The sequence below is a fragment of the Acromyrmex echinatior genome, chromosome 15, assembly GCF_024713525.1.
Source record: "Acromyrmex echinatior isolate Ae372 chromosome 15, ASM2471352v2, whole genome shotgun sequence".
In the NCBI taxonomy this organism is placed as follows: Eukaryota; Metazoa; Arthropoda; class Insecta; order Hymenoptera; family Formicidae; genus Acromyrmex; species Acromyrmex echinatior.
The window spans coordinates 5111112-5134689 of record NC_141866.1 but is presented as its reverse complement, the minus strand read 5'-3'; the positions used below and the strand labels follow the sequence as shown (position 1 = coordinate 5134689).

At 36.2% G+C, this 23578-nt stretch overlaps 1 protein-coding gene across 2 annotated transcripts in view; it reads right to left on the bottom strand.

Annotated features, from left to right (window-relative positions):
* Positions 1 to 23578, bottom strand: part of if (integrin subunit alpha inflated) — a 76083-nt gene that overhangs the window by 28584 nt on the left and 23921 nt on the right. For both annotated transcript variants that reach the window (XM_011065374.2, XM_087414122.1), the window contains exons 3-4: positions 17674 to 17792; positions 2364 to 2529 (exon numbers count right to left, since the gene is read on the bottom strand). In XM_011065374.2, coding sequence (XP_011063676.2) covers positions 2364 to 2529; positions 17674 to 17792 — 285 coding nt within the window. The remainder of the gene's footprint in view (positions 1 to 2363; positions 2530 to 17673; positions 17793 to 23578) is intronic.

The following is a 23578-nucleotide window of genomic DNA, read 5'->3' as shown; positions in this document are numbered from 1 at the left end:
ATTGTTACCGGTGACGAAAAGTGGATCCATTATGACAATCCAAAGCGCAGAAAGTCATGGGTTAAGCCCGGCGAACCATCAACATCAGTGGCAAAGCCCAATATCCATGGCTCAAAGCTCCTGCTCTGTATTTGGTGGGATCAGAAGGGTGTCATATACTACGAACTGCTAAAACCGCATGAAACCGTTACTGGAGATCTCTACCGACGGCAACTGATGCGCTTGAGCCGTGCATTGAAGCAAAAACGGTCGGAATACTTCGAAAGACACGATAAAGTCATCTTGCTGCACGACAATGCTCGCCCACACGTTGTAAAACCGGTAAAAACATACCTGGAAACACTTAAATGGGAAGTGCTACCGCACCCGCCGTATTCTCCTGATATTGCACCTAGCGACTACCACTTGTTTCGATCATTAGCTCATAGCTTGTGCGAGCAGAAGTTCACATCTTACGAAGATTGTACAAAATGGTTCGATTCCTGGATTTCATCTAAAGATGAACAGTTCTTCCGACGCGGTATTCATTCACTGCCCGAAAGATGGTCAAAAGTAGTAGAAAGTGATGGGAAGTACTTTCATTAATGTATTTTTTAATGCTCATGTGAAATAAATAACATTCTTTCATTAAAAAAACGCTACGAATTAATTCCAACACCTAATATATTAAATCGACAAGCAATTTAATAATAATTTTTGATGCTAATAAACATAAAAAAATTACTACATTATTCGATCAATACAATTCCTAAAAATAATGTGAATGATTTACAGATTGCATTCTACCTGTATCTGTTATGCCCAGCGATATCTTTGTCTCTGCATATTGATACCACGAGATAAAAATTAAATATGACATTTTTCAAGGAATGTTATCAGAAAATACCAAAGTAATATTATCACGAGAAACAAAAACAGATCATAAACTTGAAAGCTGGAAAGTGAATTCGAATACGTAAATTTAAAAATAAAAAAATAATTTTTTTATTTAGTTCGCAATTGTTCTAAAAATTCATAAGAAATTCTAGATGATCTCTCTCTCTCTCTCTCTCTCTCTCTCTCTCTCTCTCTCTCTCTCTCATCGTAAATCCTAAAATATCTTAGAAAATTAAAAAAAATCATGTTCATTTATTCATTTCCTATTTCTACCAAAAATGGTATCTAACTGAGAAAAAAAATGTCTGAATGAAAATGAACAAACCAGAAAGTTCTAATTGTATCAATTAGAATTCTGAAACATCTCAAATAGAATTTTAATAGATTTAACCAAAAAATTCAATGTAAATTCTGAAACAGTTAGTTGATACCTTAAAAAAATTTCTTTAAAAAAGAAAAACTATACACCAAGTGCATAAAAAAAAGGTATCGAATATTATTATTCCTTTTAATAAAAAAACGGATACGAAATGACAAAGCAACGATACTGGACGACGACGATCGTCCTGTGATTCGATTTCACCTCGGTCTACCCTACATTTTTGAGAGATACGCTATTCTCTGCTCGCTGATGTAAGTACTGATATCATCATTAATTATTGATTTGAAATGACCGGAGTCGGGGGCGGGGCGGTGCCGAAAATCGATATGTCCTTTGTCATTAAGACAGCGCAAACCTACGACGTCGCGTCGGCAGGAAGTATCCTGTTACATGACGTATTTACGGTCGCTATGCTTGGAGATCGCAACCTTATGTCGGCTGCGATCCTTGTCGCTTCGCAGAGGGAATTCGTTCTCGTGAGATCCTCGGAAAGAACAAGAGGAGCTACCCTCTTGCGCTTCGAGAATGCGTCCGGCTCTGTCTTGCGCCTTCGAGAGTGCATGTTTCACAAATGTTTATAGCACTTATGTCGCGAACGTAGTTTCAGGCGTACAAAAATCTCGAAAGATATTTTCCTTTTTTTTCCGCTCTTTCTCGTAAACCGAGCTATATCCAGACAACGACGTCGACGCGTGTATTATAAATCGTACCGCTCTTGAGGGAAAGTTCGATACCAGCAACCAACGGAGAGAATGGTGAGAGTGAAAATTAAACATTCGCTCGTGCGTCGCTCTCTGTTTATTTTACCGCGAAGCAAAGCTTTCGTCAAGAACAGAAATCTTCAAAGAAGATTCGGTTGTGAGATCTCTGTCAGATATATGAAGTAAAATCCTGCTCCTGATTTTATTTCATTCAACAAACCACGTTTTAACGAACTTTAATCTAGAATTCGGATATTATTTGACGTTAAAGAGCACATGATTGCGATAATCTAGTATATATAATTGTTCTCAAAATTATTAATAATTATTAATAAAATATCAATAAAATATCTTAATAAAATTCAAATCAAGGATGTTAAAATTCGGAAGGGTTTTTAACTTACTCGTACGACAAGGCGAATATTCCTGCGACTCGTTGAAGTTATTAGAGGCGACCCAGCATGTGCCCACTGGTTCTCTCCTATTGCCCACTGTAGACTCCTTATTCCATCTATTATCATCATACTTTGGCTGTGACACCGAGAACCAGATGTACCTGGGTGCACATGCCTGCGAACATAAAACAGAGATTGCGTCGCTATTAACGACTCGAGCTCTCGACTGCCTTTATTATGGAGACGCGATCGTTTGTACTTTCTAACGATCGTTTCGATCGCAATTAAAACACGCGCGCGGTCGATTGCCGGTTCCGCTGGTCGTTAAAAGTGATGTTGCGCACCGGGAAGAAAAGAGAACGCGCGTACGACGAACTTGAAACCGCATGTTGTGGTATGTTTATAGTCGCACCTATATACGTGACGGCATCACCGTCGACGTATATAAATCGCGTATTAAGACTCGATTCTCACCTCCCATTTAACACTGAACTGTGTCGATGGTAATACCGGTATAAATCGCTGAAGATAGATTTCTAGCCATATACAACCGTTTCACAATTACCTCGGCGTGACCACAAGATTTTAGAATCTTCTCTTTGTAAAATCGTAAAAGAGGCTGCGATAAATTGGGTAGGTTTCACGTTAATTAGTTTCGCATACCTTTCCGTTTCTCACAATGAGGGAAATATGACTGTGTTGCTATTATGCCTAACGGCTCATTTAACGATAAATGTACAGCAGGAATACAGACGTGTTTACTAACCGCGGGAGGCACATTGCACAATTCGCACGGATCATTGCCGCATTTAGAGGTGCACGAGCTTTCCGCGAGATACAGATGTATTCACGTACACGGAGCTCGTACACACTTTGATGATTCCTTAGAGATAAAAACTCCTTTCTGCTGCATAATTTTCGCTGCCGCTAAACATTATGCATTACCAAGCATTCGATTATTGCAGGCAAGTATCATTAATATTAAATTCATGCTTTAGGCATTCTCCCATAAATACGCCTCACATGAACAACCTGTAATTTGATTCCATTCCGGTAATGCACGAATGATCTTACAATCTATTACACACGTTCTATTTTCTCTAGAATGGATGTCCTTTCGGTTAAAAAACGCTACGTTAAGACGTTGATTTTTACGAATAATTAATTAAGAGTTCTTGTTGCTTACTGTAAATTCATAATTTTAAATCAAACTTTAAAAATTTTATATGTGTTTAAGTACAATTAAAGATACAATTAAAAACAAACTTGACTCTTGATTACATTACATATGTATGTGTCGAAAAGTTCTTTAAAGTTGCAATATAAAGTAACTTATGGTTTCAGTTAAAAAAAAAACGCTATTTTAATTTAATGCTATGTTGATTTTAGCGGCAAATTAGAGTTCCTATATTATTTGATCGCTATAAATTCAGTCTTTCTAATCAAATCACTTTAAAAAGTTGCCACATAAAATAACTGATGGCTCAAGATAAAAATCATTTTTCTTGATTCAATTTCTGGTGCCTACATCGTTGAAAGTAAACGAGTCATGCGAATGATTGTGAAAAATTACTCGATAAACTTTCAAGCAGGATCTTATCGCTCACGATGTCTCTTTTTGGACAGACCGGTCCGAAGCAGGTCTGGTTGCAGAAACTATTTTGTTAGACGGCCCGATCTGAACGCGAGTTCTGTCACGCACAATGATCGTCGCATTACGTCAATCTGTACTTGGCCAACCAACCAGAAGCAGCTGATGGCCTTAATAACGCGACGTAACGTGCAAGCGTATAACGGCGATATTTATGCCCGATGCCTCAGGTCTACGTCGTAAATCTCTCGAAATACGCACAATCTGTCCCGACAACTTATCGCGAAGAACACTTCCACATCTCAGCGCGGTTAATCTATTGAAATCACGGGACAACTAGCAGTTGCATTCTTCAAGTGCTACCGGGTGTAGCTTCATCAAGAAAATAAAGAACCGCGTTGTACCACTTGCTAATACTTTAAATGTTTCTGAAGGCTACCAATAGACATAGCATACGAAGTTGTGTAACATAGTCCTTTTTATCATTGTAAGACACTCTAGAATGTTAAGAAAACGTCACCATTTTTTCATTTATTTCTACATTGTGTAGTTATAATAAAGATGATAAAATTTCATCTCGTCAAAAGATTGTCTCGAGACGTTGCGTGGCTTTAGAAATAGCACGTTAGTTTCTCGCGTGATTGCATAATTTGTCGCTGGCCAACATTTTAACCACTTTTCAAGGCCGTCTGTGTAAACGAGCTTTAACAAGATGCACGCTGATTCCGCATGCACAAAGATCGCGTGAACGAAGCCGAGCTCTTTAGCAGAGCGAGATTATACTGGCGTAATGTTCACACGCACGCGCGAAGCTATGCAGATCACGCAATCATGCATTATTAATTGCGAGCCAATTAAGGCACGTTACAATGGTACGTCATTATACGCATCCCTCTTAAAAAAGGATTGCCGTGACCCAACCTTAATCGAAAATTACGAAAGGACTCCGTCTTGATTAAGTCGTTATCCAGCGAAAATATAATCAGACTGGTGATGGATCTCAGGTTCTCGAAAAGAGACACCCTTAATGACGATCCGTTTTATTTTAAGCTGACTAATTAGACGAAATCAAGGACGTAACTGTACTTAAACGACGCGTCATTATCGGCGTACCTCAAATTCGTGGACGAGGTCCACTTCGCGAGGAGGTATCCAAAGTGATTGTTCCACGAAAGTTTTTGTTCGCATCAGCAGAACACGGCTTTTGAAACGATGCCGGCGTACCGATTGAATGTAATGATCGTCACGCTGGCCGCTTATCGACGATCGTTGAAGAGGAAAGACGAAGGACACGAGAAAAAGAAGATGACGACGCGCCGATGTGCCGCAATTTATCCATTGCGCCAGTTTAGCTCAATCGCTTGAGTTCGTTTTAGTACGCGCGATCTACTCGTTTGTAAACGCCGAAATTGTTCATCGTCAGTTCGCTGATATGGGTCTCTGATAAGTCTGATTTGTCGACAAGGTTAATGTATTATTTCGTACATGGTATACTTTAAGAAATTTGCACAAAACAGAAATAAGAGGCAACAAAATAAGAATGTTTTTATAAATTTTTCTGTTACTTCATTTTAATTAGATATTATTCTAATTTTTTCAAGCTGTTTAATGCGTTGGAAAAAGATTTTCCTTTTTTTTTCCTTTTTTCACTTTACTTTATTTATTCATTAAATAATGTAACTACTCTCTGTGGGTTAGAATATATATACCTACAATTTTGTTTAAAAATAAAAATTATTTTGTCAGCATAAAAAACACCAACACAAATTCTGCCTTCGACATTCAGTCCATCCAATAATGCCAATAAGAACATATGCTATTAAAAAAATCTACGTTTACGAACGTAGGAGAGAAATCCTTTACACATGTGTACAATTAAAAAGGAAAAATAAATTGTTGAAAATAATGCAGGATGGAAAGCGAGAAATTAGAAAAGATCATTTTTAATTGTTAATACACAATACACGTCAGAGAGTTCAAATTTGTAAAAAGGATAAAAGAAACAATTAAAATATTCCTGCAATACATTTTTGTCCAATACTTTCTACAATAAAATTGAATCATTTTACACAAGATATTTTGTAAAAATTAAATAATGATATAAATAATTTGACAGAAAAATTCACAACATTTCATTTTTACGTCGCCATTCTCAGGATATAGTGTAACGATGCATGACGAAGATTACGAAGAAATTCTGCAAATAATTAATCATCGACAGTATAATAATCGTGCATCAGACAATGAGGCTACACGATGATGATTCGAACGAACCTACGTGGCAAAATTTCGAAGGTGTGGCCGGTTCGCGATTTGCGCTTCATTAAAGAGCGCGAAAGAATTTAAGGGGAAGTAACGACGTGCGATGTATACATGTGTACGGGATGCTTTCGAATAAGCGTTTCGTGCGGCAGGAAGCTCACGGCAATGAAATTGCCCCGGCAAAAGTAACGTGCGTCTAATTGTAAGAGAACGGGAGGAAGGGAATAATAATATCCGTCTGCCGTTCCGCGCGCGTTCCGCCTCGTCTCATTCGCTTTTCTTCTCCGATTGCACGCGTACGATCTACTCTTCATTAAAAAGGACCACTTGAGCTTAAAGATGGTTAATGACACGGTACCTTTAATGTCTTCACTCGGCTGTTCTTCCTCGTCTTTCACGGTAACGCGCGAGAAGGGCTTTTTCTCCGGCGACCCTTGCACGAAATGCCCTTAAACAGACCGTTAAAGTAAACGAGCGCCTGATCTTCTCTTTACCAGCCTAAAAGCCTACGAAATATTTAGGAAATACAAGAACGTCTGAAGATTAGAACTTCTCTTATAAACATTCTCCAGACGTCTCTCTCTCTCTCTCTCTCTCTCTCTCTCTCTCTCTCTCTCTCTCTCTCTCCCTCAAATCCTTCCTATCTACTGAAAATCCCATATTGGCGTTTTCGGATTTATCTCTTGACATCGACCGAGCTTCATTTCCCTTACAGGGCAAATGCATTATGGATACAATGCGCATAAAATGGCGAGACGTTATTGTAATCTACAACATCGTCTCGCTTGGCCAAGCAAGATCTTTCCGTACTCGATGCACTTATCAGAGTGCACTTTAGAATTATGGCGGCAATGGCTGCCTGAATGCACACATGCGTTACACGTTTTTACAATAAAGATCAAACGTAATAAAGAATAGGATGACCGTGCAAGACTGGATGTCTTTGAATCGTAAAGTTTTAGAAATGTAAAGGCAACATTAGCAGATTCAACCTTGGGACAAGCAGGCACCAATCTATTTTCAACTCTACTAACGTAAACAACGATTTTCTTCATTTCCTGAAGAAGATGCTATGATCTGATTTAGCTAAATGTGAAAATCTCTTGGAGATTTCTGAATCATTGCTCGTCAGGTGTCGCTGTGTAATCTTGATATGTTCGTTTTTTATAAGGAAAAATTGCCAGAAATATTAAAAAGAAAAAAAATTTAGAACACTTTTGATAACTAAATACACATTTCATAAGAAATACTCATATAATACGGCGAAAAAGCTTCGTCAGCTGATTGATCACATGAAAAGAATCAATCATTGTGATCTATTCATAAATTATAAGACTTTTTTTATGCAAGAACTGATACGCGTCGTTAAGCTTTATCTACAATCAATCGATAAATCTAAAGAAGAAAAAAGGATTTGACGGGTATCATTTCGACGGGGCGCATTGACGGAAGCAAAAGTTATTTTGAGGGCTTGAACGAGGTCATCTCGGGTCGAATGCACGCAACATCGTTCACTCGAATAGATCGACCGGCATTTTTAACTGGTTGACAGTTCATTTAAAGGATTCATCAGATTCATATTCATATTCAGATTCATATTCCGTGAATCGCAGCGAATAATTCCCCGTCGGCTTTTCGATTAGAATCAGCGGCTACAAAAATAAGCTGCAATATTTTTATTTGAGAGATTTGATGAAACGTTTTACATTTACTGAAGTTTTTTTTAGATATTTCGTATCTTCATTATATGCAAAATGTATGTACATTAAAAAGAGATGAATATTTTGCAAAATTATTCTTAAAACACGTATTTGAAATTCTAGCAATACGTTACTCCGTGTTTATACAAATAATGGAGTCATGCTCTCACGCAGTTCCCGACCTACGACTTAGTTTATACTTAGTTTATGTTAACGTTAACGCGACGTATACTTACGTATTTCTCTCGCTCGAGTTGCAGGAGGAACATAAATGGCTACTGGGAAGACATACCCGGAACTTGACGAACGGTAAAACACCATGGAAAGTGGCACGTAAAAACGAAACAACGTGCAAAAGCCGATTTTTTTGGGCGAAATCGTTTGGTAATGGCCAGTCGTAAAACTCTCATCGCACACTACTCGTCTCCTGGACATAACAGACTCTAAGATATTTTGTTTATCTCGAATTAAATTAATGACAACGAAGAATAAGATTTGTTTTGTGGTCACGAAGAAGAAGCGCTGATTCACGGACATTTCTTGACGAGTTAATGATGACATTACTCTGTATAAATTTGCATTTTATTAATTTTTTATTATTAAATTGTAAATATAAGTATGTATTTAATGTATCAAAATTTATTCACCCGAAATAACATTCAATAATTTCAAGATTTCTCTGATATATAAATATCTTACATATTTCAGAAACTACTAATTCACTCCTTTAATTTCTGCATTTTTATATCCATCATCATAATAATGACATAAAAACTATTTTGCTGAAGTATCTAAAAATTTAGGTAGCTACAAACCTGAAAATAATCTTGTTAGACCGTCGAAATAATTACGTAAAAAACTTAAGCATGAGCAATACTGTAAAAAATTTGGCACATTCTAGTAACTAGTTTGAATGTCTTGTGCAATTATGTAATTATTTTGATGGTTCAACAAAATTATAATATTTTCAAATTTGTATCTAACTAAGTCTTTAGATATTTCAACAAAAACCGTCCTTTTCATGAATCATTGAAAAATTATAATTATTCTTAAATTATTTAATTATTTTTATTAATTATTTTTCAATTATTTTTATAATATCTTTTCATGCAAAATGATTTACTTAACTCTATCAGAATCTTTTATGAATATAATTCTTTGCCATTAAAGAATATATTCATAAGAATATATTCGTTTGAATATATTCTTATATATTCGTATAAAAGGATTAGCGAAACGAAAGGTGACTATTGCCTTTAAAAGCACAAATAAATTATCCGAAAATATACTAAATCACTTTTTCGTCTGAATTTGCTCAGTTCTCGTAGGAATATCCTTTGCCTGTCGGCTTTTTGTTGAGAGAATAGCTCTCGCAAGTGACAGGATAACAGATTAGTGGCAATAGAGGGATATTTACGTGATGAAGCTTCGTCTACAAGACGAAGGTGGTTTTGCGCGAGCGCATCGCCTTAATTTCGAGGTTGACTCACTTCGTGGTCAGTGAGTCACAACATTATTTATACATCATGCGGTTGCAATACGGTCCAGCGGGATCGCAGCCAGGCGCCTCGGATTGTTCGTCCAAGATTTACCTGCTTAAAGAGGTCCAAGGATTTGTCAACCAGTGGATGGCTCTCACCGTGCATAGAATTTAAGAATAATCATCTGCAGATACAATTTTATCAATACAAGTCTAGTGATATGTACACATAGTGCTTCATAATTTTATGTTTAGTGCTTGAAAAATATATATTTATTATTTATTATTAATGTATTATTATTGTTTATCGATATAGATATAGTTATTGCAATTAAAATATTATCACATGTCCTAGTATTCGAATTGGAGAGAATGTCTGCACAGAATGTAAGAAGTGTTGGTGAATTTACATGAAGATAAAAATATAACTATTTGAAATACACGAATTTTCTCTTCAATGTGAAAAATCCCTCGTGGTAAAATCCCTTGCAAGATTTTCTCACTGTCAGAAGTTTCCGTATCCTACATAAGGCAATGTCGTTAGGACAAACGTAACAAAGTGCATCGTCCATATGAGTCGTCCAGAGGGTACGAAAGACCGCCGCGGGCAAAAAACGGGCGTTTAACGGGCGTCGCAATTTGTCCCGCCGACAAAACACAGGACCGGAATGCGTATTGTCCGTTCGCTGGATTATCCTTCTACCGCTTCGACTCCTCCTACCTCTGGTGCCTTCTCATCGGGAGGTGGATGAGAGGCGTTGATTCGCGAGCAAGAAGTCATCGAAATTTATTTCTGACCCAAGCGAGCGCGAGCCGCGAAAAGATCGGAGATTGAACCGGTGTGTAATCTCGATAAGTTCTTTCAAGTCTATGGCCGGAATTCAGAGTCGTAAATAATTTTCAACCTTTTATTGAGAATGTAAGATTGATTATAGATTTATAGTTGGATTAATATTTCGCACATTTCTGATTAAGAATTTATTATTATTTATGCGTAGTCTCTAATCTTCAAAATCATAATACGATAGATTCATCAAATGAGATCATAATTAAAATGAGAGCTTTAACATTTCGTTCAACCTCAGATACAGTTATTATTTAAAAAAAAAAAATATATATATATATGTGTGTATTCAAAATCTGATTATTTAATAATTTATTATGAATGACCATAACTATTATATGATAAAAAATATGTTAGAAGAAAATTATGACATATTCGTAAAATGCTCTATCTACATATATAGATTTTATCATCCAAATAATGAATAATGAAAATCTACGATTCAATCTGAAATAATTGAAATAACAAATAATTCATAAATCAACGTTTCATGAATTAAAGAATATTTGAACACTATAAATCTTTGTAAAAATTGATAATATATAGATTGACGAATAATTAGAGACTTATGAAATTTTGATTTGCCAAATGATCATCGACTATGAATACCAAGCAAGATAATATCTAACTACTTTAATCTATATAAAGTTTCTTTTATCTCTTTTTCCTCGACGACTATAATTCCTCCTTCATCGCGATACGCGAATACCCGAAAAAGATCGGCGGTACGTACATATAATGTGGACAGGATGATCAACGATGACTCCCAGTATCTTTCGCATAGCCGCGAGAATTTCTCGAACATTGTCCTGTCGGTCCCGTCTGGCAATGGTATTTCCATTCTCGCGCGCGCCGACAAACGACGATCCCGGACTCATCGTACGTCGCACTCAAGATCCCGCCAATTCCCAAAAAGGGTGAAAGCATCGAGAATGAAGAACGAAGGAGAAGCACGAGGATGAAGTGGCGGAAGGTGGTGCAAAACGTGCGCGGCAAACTTCGGTCGGTAGAAGACGAAGAGCACGAATAAAACGGGACATAAGGAGGGGACAGCTTATACACGGGAGGTTCCGCAGAAGGATGGCAAAAGGGGACGAGGATTTCGTACAAGGCTCTGCTTTCAGGCTGGGTCGCCGAGGTCGCGATTGTCCTCTGCTTTGATAGCGCGCAGTGGACTTAACTTTTAATCGATGCGTTTTTGCCGACGACAACGACGACGACGACGACGACGACGACGACGACGACGACGACGACGCGAAAGCGACCCGCCAACGGAGACAACAACATCGTGACTTTATCGTCCTGCCTCGACCATATTTTATTGTTACCGATTGTTCTTCGTTTCTGCCCCTCTTCACCCGGCGGGACGCTTTTTTGCCTCTAAGGAGTTCTTCGTCTCCAGTCCTTTTTTTTTTGCATCGCTCACTGCATCTGCCGAATCGTCTCCTTGCAGATTTAATAAAAATCAAACGTCATGGCAATGCAGCAAAATTTACAATATGACAACATTTTGATCGAATTTTATTAAGATTGAAAATTACTGCGAAAATGACTTTATAAATTTTAGTCTTTCATTATTATCGAGTCAATAAATCACCCATAATAATAATAAGGAATACTCACTCGCGATAGAAAGTACATCGTCTACAAATCTCGCATCAAACCGCACCTTCGTTTTATTTGATGAGAAAGAGAGTGCGCCGGAGAAAGATCCGAAAGGCGAAACATCTGGCAACAATCAACGCGAGAGCCGCATCTTTGAAATGTCGGTAGATCGTGAGAGAGAGAGAGAGAGAGAGAGAGAGAGAGAGAGAGAGAGACCGGAGGGGGCGCGACAAAAAAACATATTAAGAAGTGCTGTTGAATTGGATCGCGGTAAAAAAGGACGAACGATGCGTCCGCTGGAGGATGCGCGAAAGGAAGGAATGCATTCAGCGGTGAAAGGTCCGCCGAGTGATCCTGGTCTCTATCCTGATATTCCTGATGCGAGCATCACATTTACCGGCTCGCGCGAAAACGTGAAGAGGACCCAACATTCCACACGACCTGCGGAATTACCCCAATACACATTGTACGTAGAGGAACGAAAGGGCAACCAGGAAGCGCGATCTTTCGCTGCCGTCCTCATAACCATGAGATCGTTAAATCGTAACGACACACGAAACACTCACATAAAGCTAAAAGCATTTATTTGTTACAATTATTGATTTGTTACAAAAATCCTAATCATGTCTTGTCGAAATAAAACAAAACATGAACATACTCTAAATATATATATATGTATATATAATAAATTATAAATAAATTTAATTAAATTATATATATATATATATATATAAATTGAATTTATTAAATTAATATTTATTCTATATAACGTTTAAATAAAGAATAAAAGATAAATAAAAATTCATGTAGAGATCTGCGAGACCTAGACCATGATAATGACCATGTAAGCGAATACCGATCAACGCATAAAGCTTCTAATACATTCTAGCATTTACGAGATATTTGTTCACTTTTCATGCGGCTTCTATACATGCGATCTTTTGTCTCGAGGGCAATTAACAGCAAGGCAATCCCGATGATCGACAAGTGAACGCGTGAAACCGAAACGAGCCATTATCTGCCAACAGCAATCGACACAAAGAGCATTAACGAGTTTCTATTCGATAAGATGACAACCACCCACGGATATTCAGAGGCTCGACCTTTGTTCGTGGTAGCGATAAAAAAGCGACATCAGAAATGAGAGAAGACGTTGCGCGTGTGTATTTACGTGTGTATTTTATACGAAGTGTGTATTTTATATTTATATAATCATGATACCAATTGTATTTAATACATATGAATTACTGATAAGTACATCGCAATAATAAATTATAAGTATAGTAATATTGAAAGATTATATAAGCGATACATAACTACTCAATATTATTTAACTTGCAAAAATCTCGTCTAAAATTTTGATTACGCACTGAAAAAATGGTATTATTAAAATATCTAAAAATTTAACTAGATACAGATCTGAAAAGTATGTTGGAAAAAATCATCTCTAAATAATTATATTTAACAGTTTAAAATGTCAAAATTTTTTGCAGTATTCGTAATGTTTCCTACATAATTATTTTGATTCAATATTATTGTTCAGATTTATTGTTTTCAGATTTATATTTTACAGTTAAATTTTTAGATACTTCAACAAAGCCCTGTATATATAATATGTATAAGTACCTACAATAAATATATAAATCTCGATAAATTCATTTCTATAATATATTATATTTCGGAAGGTAGAAATTGTGTTTCTTTTTGCTAATTTTATGACATCAATCAATGTGTTTTATTAAAGATGTATTATATCCATTTTTGATTAATCGTTAATGAATTTATTGCGTGTTCAATGAAAGGACTTTCATCAAAAGGATGAGTTCAAGTTCGAATCAAATGAGTTTACGTCATGCACACGTTCGCGTATGATTTTCGAAAGGCATCGAACGTCAACCACGCGTGACGGGAATAAGGCAACCGTGTCGACACATTATTTTAGCGCCATAGAAGCAGCTACATTAAAGTCTCTGCACACGGTATCGCACATAGATATCACGCGCGCACCTCCGGTTGTAAGAGAAGACATTCGGCAAACTTCCACCGATTGCATCTTTTTTCTCACGTAGATGAAGAAATTAATCACTTATATAAATCAAGTTTTATTGAATCTTCATGAATCTCATTTCTTTTCACTTCGAGTACGTATTAAAAGTTTCTCTCTAGAAACAGTGATTACGCGCCATCGATTTACCTGGTTTTTTTTTTCAATCATTCAATAAATTAGTAAATTATTTTTAATAATTCTTTCTTTTTTAACAATATAACATATACTTTTTACACACATGACTTGCATATATTATATAATTCTTGGTATTAATTATTAAATAAAATAGTGGATAAGAACGAAGAAATATGAAAGAACGAATTCTACGAAAATATGAAAGAGGAGAGTATTTAGAACGAAAGAGTGAGGCACTCTTTTATCTGTCAGCAGTAATTACTTATCTTTAATTGCAGAGGGTGGAGGGCAAGGCGAGGGACAAAAGCGATATGGAGAAAGCGAGGAAGAGTAATCGCGGAAAAAGCCGTACATTTACCAGAGAACGAGCGGGTCTCGCATTCTGGAATAAGTAGATAATTCTGGCATAACGTCGGCGTGTCACAGAATTCTGTGATGGGAATGGCGTTGACGGGATAGCGTGTGGCGACGTCTTGCTATGTGAAAATTACGCGAGCACGAGAACGATAATCATCGCTAATACGCCTCTCACATACGAATGCGGCTTTATTTATGGCTTTCCTCATCACTCGCGCACCCATTGCCCGTTACGAGGCCCCCAACTCATTCTGACCGACCGTATCGAATTTCCTCGAAATCCACCTAGTCATCCACGTATCATTTTTAACCGAGCAATCACTCGGGATTATTACAACGTTATGGACGACTCCAACACAAGCGGTTGAATAATACTTTGTGATCCGATTCAAAAACGTTGTAATTTTGGTTATTGTTTTCATTTTCGTGAAAATCCATCTCAATGTAGCGTAAACTAAATTACGAAATATAATAGAACAGAATAATATTTATTAATACTTTAGATTTGGATTTTTATGAAATAAAGAGAAAAAAAAAGTTAATAAAAAATAATGTAATATAATATATTTAATTAGGGTACAAAGTAATTATATTAATTATTAGTATGTCCGATGAATACAAAATTAATAATGAACTCCAAATTGTATTTATTCAAAATTTTCACATAAAAAAAATGTGGTCATATATTCATTTAAAATTTTGAGTTTTCAAAAAATATTTATTCACAAAAAAACTATGAATATTTAGCGAGTATTCATTCAAATAAAATATAAACTGAAAAAGAAAGTTCTAATAAGTAATCGTTACCTCTTAACTACAAATGGTACTTTAATGACTTTTATGACTATTTACTTTGATGACTTTAAACGTAAAAAAAATGAATTTTATTTATTTTTGTCATTGTAATATTTAGATTTTATAAAGGAAACTTAGAAATTTTGAAAAATATTTTAGAAAGATATACATTTTTTATTTATAAATCTATCTATTTGATAAAGCACGCCATACATATTTCGATTATACGATTAATTCCGATTATATGACAGTAATGTTATAAATATTTTATAGGATATCTAGGGCGCGACGTTCATTATGGTCTGTGGACATTAAGTTCCGAGATATATTATTCTCAATAAAAATGTTTTTGTTTAATCTATAGGTTAAACTAGGACGCCCATAATATAAGTCGCGGACTAAATGCACGATGTAATCGCGTAGCCATTGTTTTTATAGATTTCTGTTTTCTTTTGTAGGCTTGCAAGCTATGTGCAGATAATACAGAGTAAAAGTGAATACGGAATGAAAATATTCGTAATCGTATTAAAATAATATTCATTCAAATGGAATGAAAAAATATTTATTCGTTTCTTAACGAATAAAAAAGAAATGTATTCGAATGAGTACAGTATTCATTCATTTATTCGAATATTAGGTGTATTCATCGGACAAGCTATTAATTATTCGTCAGTTCGCTATGCATTCCGAAAACTTCGTACACTCCGACCGCCTGAAGATTTGCGAGTGCCGCTTCCTGACCACCCTTTCTCCCCGCTTCAATCTTTCTCCTATGTTCAATCTTCGCATCCGCCATTACGGCGGTTACCGCAGCCGCGCGTGATGAGCATACGCACATGCGTGCAACGTAGAGCAGTACATATAAAGATAGATAAGGGCGGCTCGTACATCATAGGGGCCGCCGCATGAAGTTCGAAGGGAGGAAGGAAAAAAAGGGGCCCAGGTCTCCGAGAAGGGCAGAGATCTTCGCGCTAGATTGGCGTCCGACCTTTCGCTTGCACAAGCAACATACCCGTCGCAAGAAATGCATCTCGCAAGGCGAGGGCGGCGTTACATTGTGAACGTGCCGGATCGTCATAACGGAGCTCCGCAACGTACTCTGAATCGGAAATCTGCGTGGAAGCTGCGAGCGGGCGGATAATGACTTTAACACGTATCGCAGAGAGTGAGTGTTGATCAGATAACGAGAGAACGCTGCAGGAGAGAACCATGGCAAGACCGAAGGGACCGTAGTTTCGTATAAGAGAAACCAAAGTAAAAAACTTGAAAAATAGCTACTTCGATGTACCGTTGTAATCGGGAAGATAAATTCGATCTATCTCTATACTGGAAAGATTCAAGAAAGACCTAGACCAGTATTTATAGTCGAATCTTATATTCAAGATTGTCTTAAGTACGATCTTAAGATATCATGAACTAATCAAAGGACTGTATTAGCATCTTAAGACATTACTTACTTATCTTAAGACGGTCTTAAAATAAGAATCGACTATGAATACCTAGATTATTTTTTAATATTTATAGATAGAAAATATAAATTAACGAATACATTTTCTAAAATTGTTTTCTCTAATCGTTCATCCAGCTGTGTACCTAATTTAAAGAGTTTTAATTCGTAGTGAATACGAAATGTTTTTTAAACTGCAATAAATATTTCTCGATTTTATCTAATTATTGTATAACTTAATTACTTCACCAAAGGTAAACAACTTGACTTCTGAATTCCGTGCTAATTCGACTCGCTTGCAAGACGTCTCAACATCACAAACGAAACGTGGAACGCGTCGGGAATTCGTTTGTTTTCGAATCCTGAAATAGAAGCTGCGGCCTTCTGGGAACGCACGTCTGTAATCTCTCAGAAGATCTATCCGACCTGTAGTTATAAATCCCACGAACGAAGATATTGAACATTTAAAGAAAATCGTCGCAATTAATGAACTCTTCATTGTTTTCATTTTTCTAAATATTCCTACTTATGTATTTCATTTTCAAAAAGAATTTTATTGTCTTCTATAAAAAACAAAAGCTATTTAAGTAACTCAACTGAATCCCCATCGTTTGTTTCCATTGGCTCACACTGTTTATTTCATGAAACAGCGATTAAAGTTAATATCCGTTATAATCTCTTACAATATGATCTCTTACAACGAAAATGAGTATAATTTCTTTATTAATAATTATTATCTACTTACTTTACTATTAATTTTATTATTTATTATTTTACCACAAACTTTTTATCTCTGGAGAATCAAATATTTTAAATCATTATACACTTTAATGCTTCTAATTGAAGCTTATGACAATTGAATGTCAATTGAATATAGTTGACTCATTAATCAGAAATTCAATATTGTATTAGCTACGCTTGTAATTAATTACCGTTGCTATGCCTTAAGCAGTCGCGCTCACGTTACCATGCCGAAGAATTATTGCACCGTTAATACGCTGACGTCTGACGGTTAAAATGCAAGTCGTGCATTTCGATATCAGAAGTCGCACTTACCAGAATCGGACCTCCGTCCTTGCTAGAAGCTGAGACCGTAGCACCGAACCACTGCAGCGTCTTATTGTCGATCTGACTCAAGCTACCAGCGAGATTTGGATTTCTGACGTGATTATGTCCTGCAATAAACATATTTTTTTATGCATATTATCAATAATTTGCATATTTTCAAAATCACTTAGGTATTAAATAATAAAAAGCAATCGCTAGATATATCGTGAAAATTTTGACATAAACCAAAAATTCTCTGGTGGATTAGTGCGTTTGTAGAAAAATAATTAAAGAAATAATTCAAATTTTATAAAACTTGTCAGAGATAATTAAATTATTTTGAGAAATAAATAAGTCGTGCATTTATTTCAAATGTTACAAAACTCAGAAATACATTATTATATTATTATATTATTTATTTGTAAATTTGTGGTACCTACTAAGAAAATAATGTGTCTTATAAAAAGTACAAAAGAATATTATTCTCAGATCTATTCAAATTATTTAGTGCGATTAATAAGCGTATCGATAATAGGAATTGATATCTAGTTATGCTGTCAGACAATCACTTAACTGGAAGTAATCTAATATGTCTCTGAATGAGATGAAGCACACGTTGAAAAGGAACGATATCAAACGACAAGGACGAGTCTTACTGACGTCTGCACCTCGTAATTTTACTATAATCCCAGTCGGGTTAATCCCAGTCGAACTCAACCTTCGTGATATTCATCATATCAAAGGTATCATTTGTGGAAGATAATTTACTGAAGAGTAAACCAGCCACATGCGGGCAGACGAGTACAAAATGATCGATTCGTGAATTGCGTTTCTTTTTTGAGTCCTCCTATTATCTTTCATCATCGTCAAAAACGGATTATAGTGATATATTGATCCGATTCAGAAATCTGATTTATTCAAACGAGGAGAACGAATCAGATAAATCGCATATCGAAAATGGGAAAAACTTTTTGTTAGTTGCATAACAATATAAATAAGATGATATAAGTAAGAGAGATATCGCAGTATCCGAAATATATATATCCGAAATTGTTGGTACAATCAAAATATTTCCTTTCAGTGTTAGTAAATTATTTGATTATTAATTAAAATTCCTTCGTTTTTTGCACAATGCAAAATGTAAAAAAATGATGGTCTGAATCGAGCGGTAATAAAGTAATTTAATCGCATACAATGTTAGTATGATAAATAGTGAATATCAGAAAAACTTAATATAATAAATCGTACGTTTCAGAACTCACAGGTCCTTCTTCAGCGATTCATAAAATATGGATGGTAATATATAATAGATGAATAATCTTACAGTCAGCAAGGCATAGTGTGATATTGTTTCGAAGAATTGATCCTCCTGTTTTTATGTGAATTGTGTCTAAAGTTAGAAATTCATTGTCACAATATATCGGAAAGTCGTAAAGTAAGTTGTCAAATTGTTCTCTATTGTCCATCTTTGTATTAAATCAATTTAAATATTCATAAAATGAGGTTGAATTTTTACAATATGCATCAAAAACAGGAGCATCTTACAAATTCGTCTATATACTGTTGAGCGCAAGTATTACAATGGTGACAAACAGGTATTAAGGGTATCGATATTTGTTTATTTGTCTGACGATTTTTCAATAAAGTAACAATAAGAGTCGTCCAGACGATCCGTGTTTTTCTAAGAGTTAATGCTTTTGTTTTGTTTTTTAATGTGTAGCATCTCTGAGATAATTCTTTTGTTGTAATTATTTTCGATATCTAGAATTAAGACTCCCTTCCAATCAAAATTGTAATCGCAATTCAATCTATGATCGAAGATGACGGAGAGGAACTCTGCTTGACTTTAATGAAAGTAATTCAACAAAGTCACATCACAGATTGACGTTGCAATTATCGTTCGATGATCTCGAGAAAAGAGCTGCGGACAGGTGTCATAGTAAAGAAGCCTTAAGAGTCCTGTACATTTCTTTATCGATTTTACGAATTGAGCGAACCCGTTAGCCAGTATCGATCAAGTATAATCCTTAAAGGGAAGTTGTCCTTCGCTTCACAATCCTTGCCAGAACGTTATGACTAAGAAACAAACAGATAATGATACCGATCTCGAATATCAAAATTGATTTAACCTAAGCCACTCGACAGATATTTTCATAGCGCAACATGTACTCCGTGCTTAACAAAACTTTATTCGTATATCAATTATAATTCAGTTTTAAATTGATTTCCTTCGATTTAAATTAATTATAAATTAGACACTTCGATAATTTAATCATTTCATGACTATGTACTTTTTAATTTCTTATTAATATGCTAATTGCACAATGATCGGAGTGAAGAAGGAGATGAAGGATGATCAACTGAAGTCGTGAAATATTTCCGACCTTCGGAAATTAGTCCTTGAACAGCACACGGCAAGAAACATCGTACCTTGGCAGAGGCAGGGCTAGGACAGAATGGTCTTACGGTTTTCTGTATTAGGCATCGTCAGCTTCTTGTAGCAGGACAGTTCTCAGTATCTCCGGACAGTCCGCTGTGATACTCCATGATACTCGGCAAAGCGTAAGACGAGAGGAGTTTCTCCTCAAGACGATGTATTCGTGTGGTTGTAGAGTGAGTGACCTCAAAGACCTGGACGAGATCTCTTCCTCGTACGCAGACAGAATCAGCGATACGCAATCGAGAGGATTGTTTGGCACTTTGACGTGCCGCAGGTGGAGCAACGAGATACATCGCAAATAAGGATCGAAGACGAGATTTCGCATATTCCTGCCTGAATTATAAAGAAATCGGAACGACCTTCTCATCTCTTGCAATCTCGATTATAATTCTGCATAATGAATTTACCAAATGTTTATATTTGCACGAAGAATAAATGCTGACATAATTCTGTCAAGATATATCATAACATGTAGTAATTACAAAGAATTGAGATAAGAAAAATAATTGGAAGAAAAGAAAAATAAAAGAGAATAATTATATTTTTCTTTTTTTCTTTTTTTTTGGAAAAACATTTCAATGATATAACGATTATAATCGGTAAAATGACTAGTTTTCTTCGGAAATCGCGTGACCAAAATTAGACATTCTGTATAAATTACTGATTATGGCAAATTCTTTGAAATAACAAACTAATGCTGTCAAAATTCCATCACAAAACCAAGCAGCAGTTATTTTGGAGAGCAACTCCGTTCGCAAGTTTCAACAGCACATTGTAAATTCGGACGCTGATTAACCAACTACTATTTTAAACCATGACAGTGTAAACGTCAAAAGAAATACAGACTCGTAAAACGGCTTGTTCTTGGAGAACAAATCGAGATTTTACGCAATCTCTTTTTTTAACCTCAATGTTGAATATCATTATTTATACAGCGGCAGCTTAGAATCGTTCATGACGTGTGTAATCTTAAAAAGATAACTCGTTTAAAAGAAGCAAAACGTCAAAATATTTTATCAGTATTGAGTAACCACTAGCACTGTTAAATATAAACATACATGTGCAAGCAACTTTCTTCCAGTTTCAACATCCACGTGACGGTGTGCAAATCAAAGTTATTCGCGCAAAAATCATCAAATATTGCGATTTAAATCGCGTATTGTAAGCTTTTCGACAGTAGGGCGAGAAATGATCGAGATATTTTCATCATCGCGCGTGCACGAGAAAATCGAGCCGATAATTGGCGACACATTGCTATTACGATCTTAACAATCTTGGACAAGATCGAGGAAGGATAGGAACATACGATCGGCCTAATTATCGATCAAAGCAAAATGTGCTCGCTCGCATGTGTAATGATAGCGCCGGTGTTAGTAGAGGAGGAAATCGACTAATTGGACGTACAACTTGAGATCTTGTGTGCACAGCCGGCGAAAGCCGGCAAGCCTTTTCTTGCGATCGAAGAGAACAGAGAGAAAACAAAGACCAGAGCGAAAGACCAGAGGAAGCTCAGTCCCGTTTCTTACTACGATCCTCGTACGAACGCAAATTCATGAAATCAAGAATAGGAATAGAAATAAATTTCAAGAAAACAGGTTCACAGGAATTTCATGCGTGAGTGGTCCGATTCTCTTAAGTTTTATTAGTTCAGCTGTTCCGCCCTGTCATCATTTAGATCTGACTTATTTATGACTATTAATCGTCTGTAAACTTAGTCCGCTAGTTTAATTTAATTTACTTGTTCCGTACACCTTCTCCTCTCGCAGTTGACTGTATCGTTTATCATGAAATCAAAAATTCAGATATTGAATCGAATACGTTTGGAATAATCTTGTGTTATCGCGAATATTCAATATTAAAGAAGACTTCAGATACGTAGAAATAATCACGTCTAAGAAATCATCTGAGACCTCGATAGAACACGGTAGGTACGTTGCGAGCAGGATATTTTTTTCTCACGTAGTGTACGAGTCATCACGGCTCAACTATCTGGCATCCGCGCGTTTTATCTCGATCATGCGCGAACGCACTAAAAGAGAAGAATTGTATTACTGTCGATCGCTCCTTTTATGCCGATCCCGCGTTGCCGCCGATTGATCCCGTTCGCGCTCCATTTGCTGGATAATATAACGTGAAATCAAGCGCTTGCCGCGCCCGATCGCGTGATTTCCTGCCGATCATGCTCGCGCCCAGCAATCTCGCTTTTCTTTTCGCGGACGCATACAACCAGCTTCGCGTTACAAGTTACAACGTTGAGAGAACGCGAATCAGGATCGCGCCGGATCGCGCCGTATCGCGCCGCTGATCATCGCCCGTCGAGACACGGCATTACGAGATGTTTAAACCGCATCTAATTCACGCCGCGAGTTTATCCCGCTAATTTACATTAGCGCGTTCGATTCGCGCGCGTGTTTACGAGCGGTGCGAAAGATTACATCGAGCGCGAGAGCATGGTGCGAATAATATTTTTAACCCCTCTCTCTCTCCTTCACCGGCTTACTGGAGAACTTTATGAGCAAGCAATGTGCTCTAAACGCAATCGCTTTAATTGGTTCGCGTGCACGTTACCGCCCTGCTAGAAACTTCGCTACGTTTCTCTCGTGGATTTATTATATGAACCTGAGCGCGGCCGAAGTTCTCGGTTAGAGAGCACGAATTTATGGTGGTAATCGGATTTGTTAAGAATCTTTTCCAAGCAGCATTTAAATAGCTTTACATTAAGCTTTACTTGAGCTCAACTAATGAGGTCACTTTGAGAGTCCTGTTGTAAAAATTAAAATACACACCGAGAGAAAAAAATAATTGCACAATTATCATAATTTAACTATAAAATGACTATGATTTATAGTCACTTTCGGTGCTATAAACTATATATTGTTTTTAGTACACAATTATAAATATAATTATTATTATTAACGTTATAACAGTAATAATTATAAAAATACAATTTCTAACCATAATTATTTTACTATATAGGTAATTATAGTCATAAATATCAAACATTTTTCCTATCCAAAACTTAGCGAGTTCAACGTTTCTCTCTCTCTTTCTCTCTCCATCATCTCGTTGAGCGAGATAGAAACAAAAAAAGATAGATGTTATTAACAGCCAGTCGCTGGACAGAAGTCTAACGTTCATTTATTTAATTTTCTCTCTGTTTCGCTCAACGAGATGATGTAAAAGGAAAGCGCTTAACTCGCGAGCTAAGTTTTGGACGAGCCTAATGTAGATTATATAGACTAACGTAAATCCATTTTACAACAATCATCTGCAATACTTATCTATTAAATTACGACAAATTTAAAGGAAAAACGATATTTTCGTCCTAAAGCGATATGGAGATATTTTCTATAAACATCTAGTTTATAATAAAATTGTTTTTCAATTTGATTGTCAGCTGTCAAAGATAACGTTAAACACAATTTCTTAATAAATCAAGACAATTTATGTCTCAAACGTTTAGAATTCTCCTTA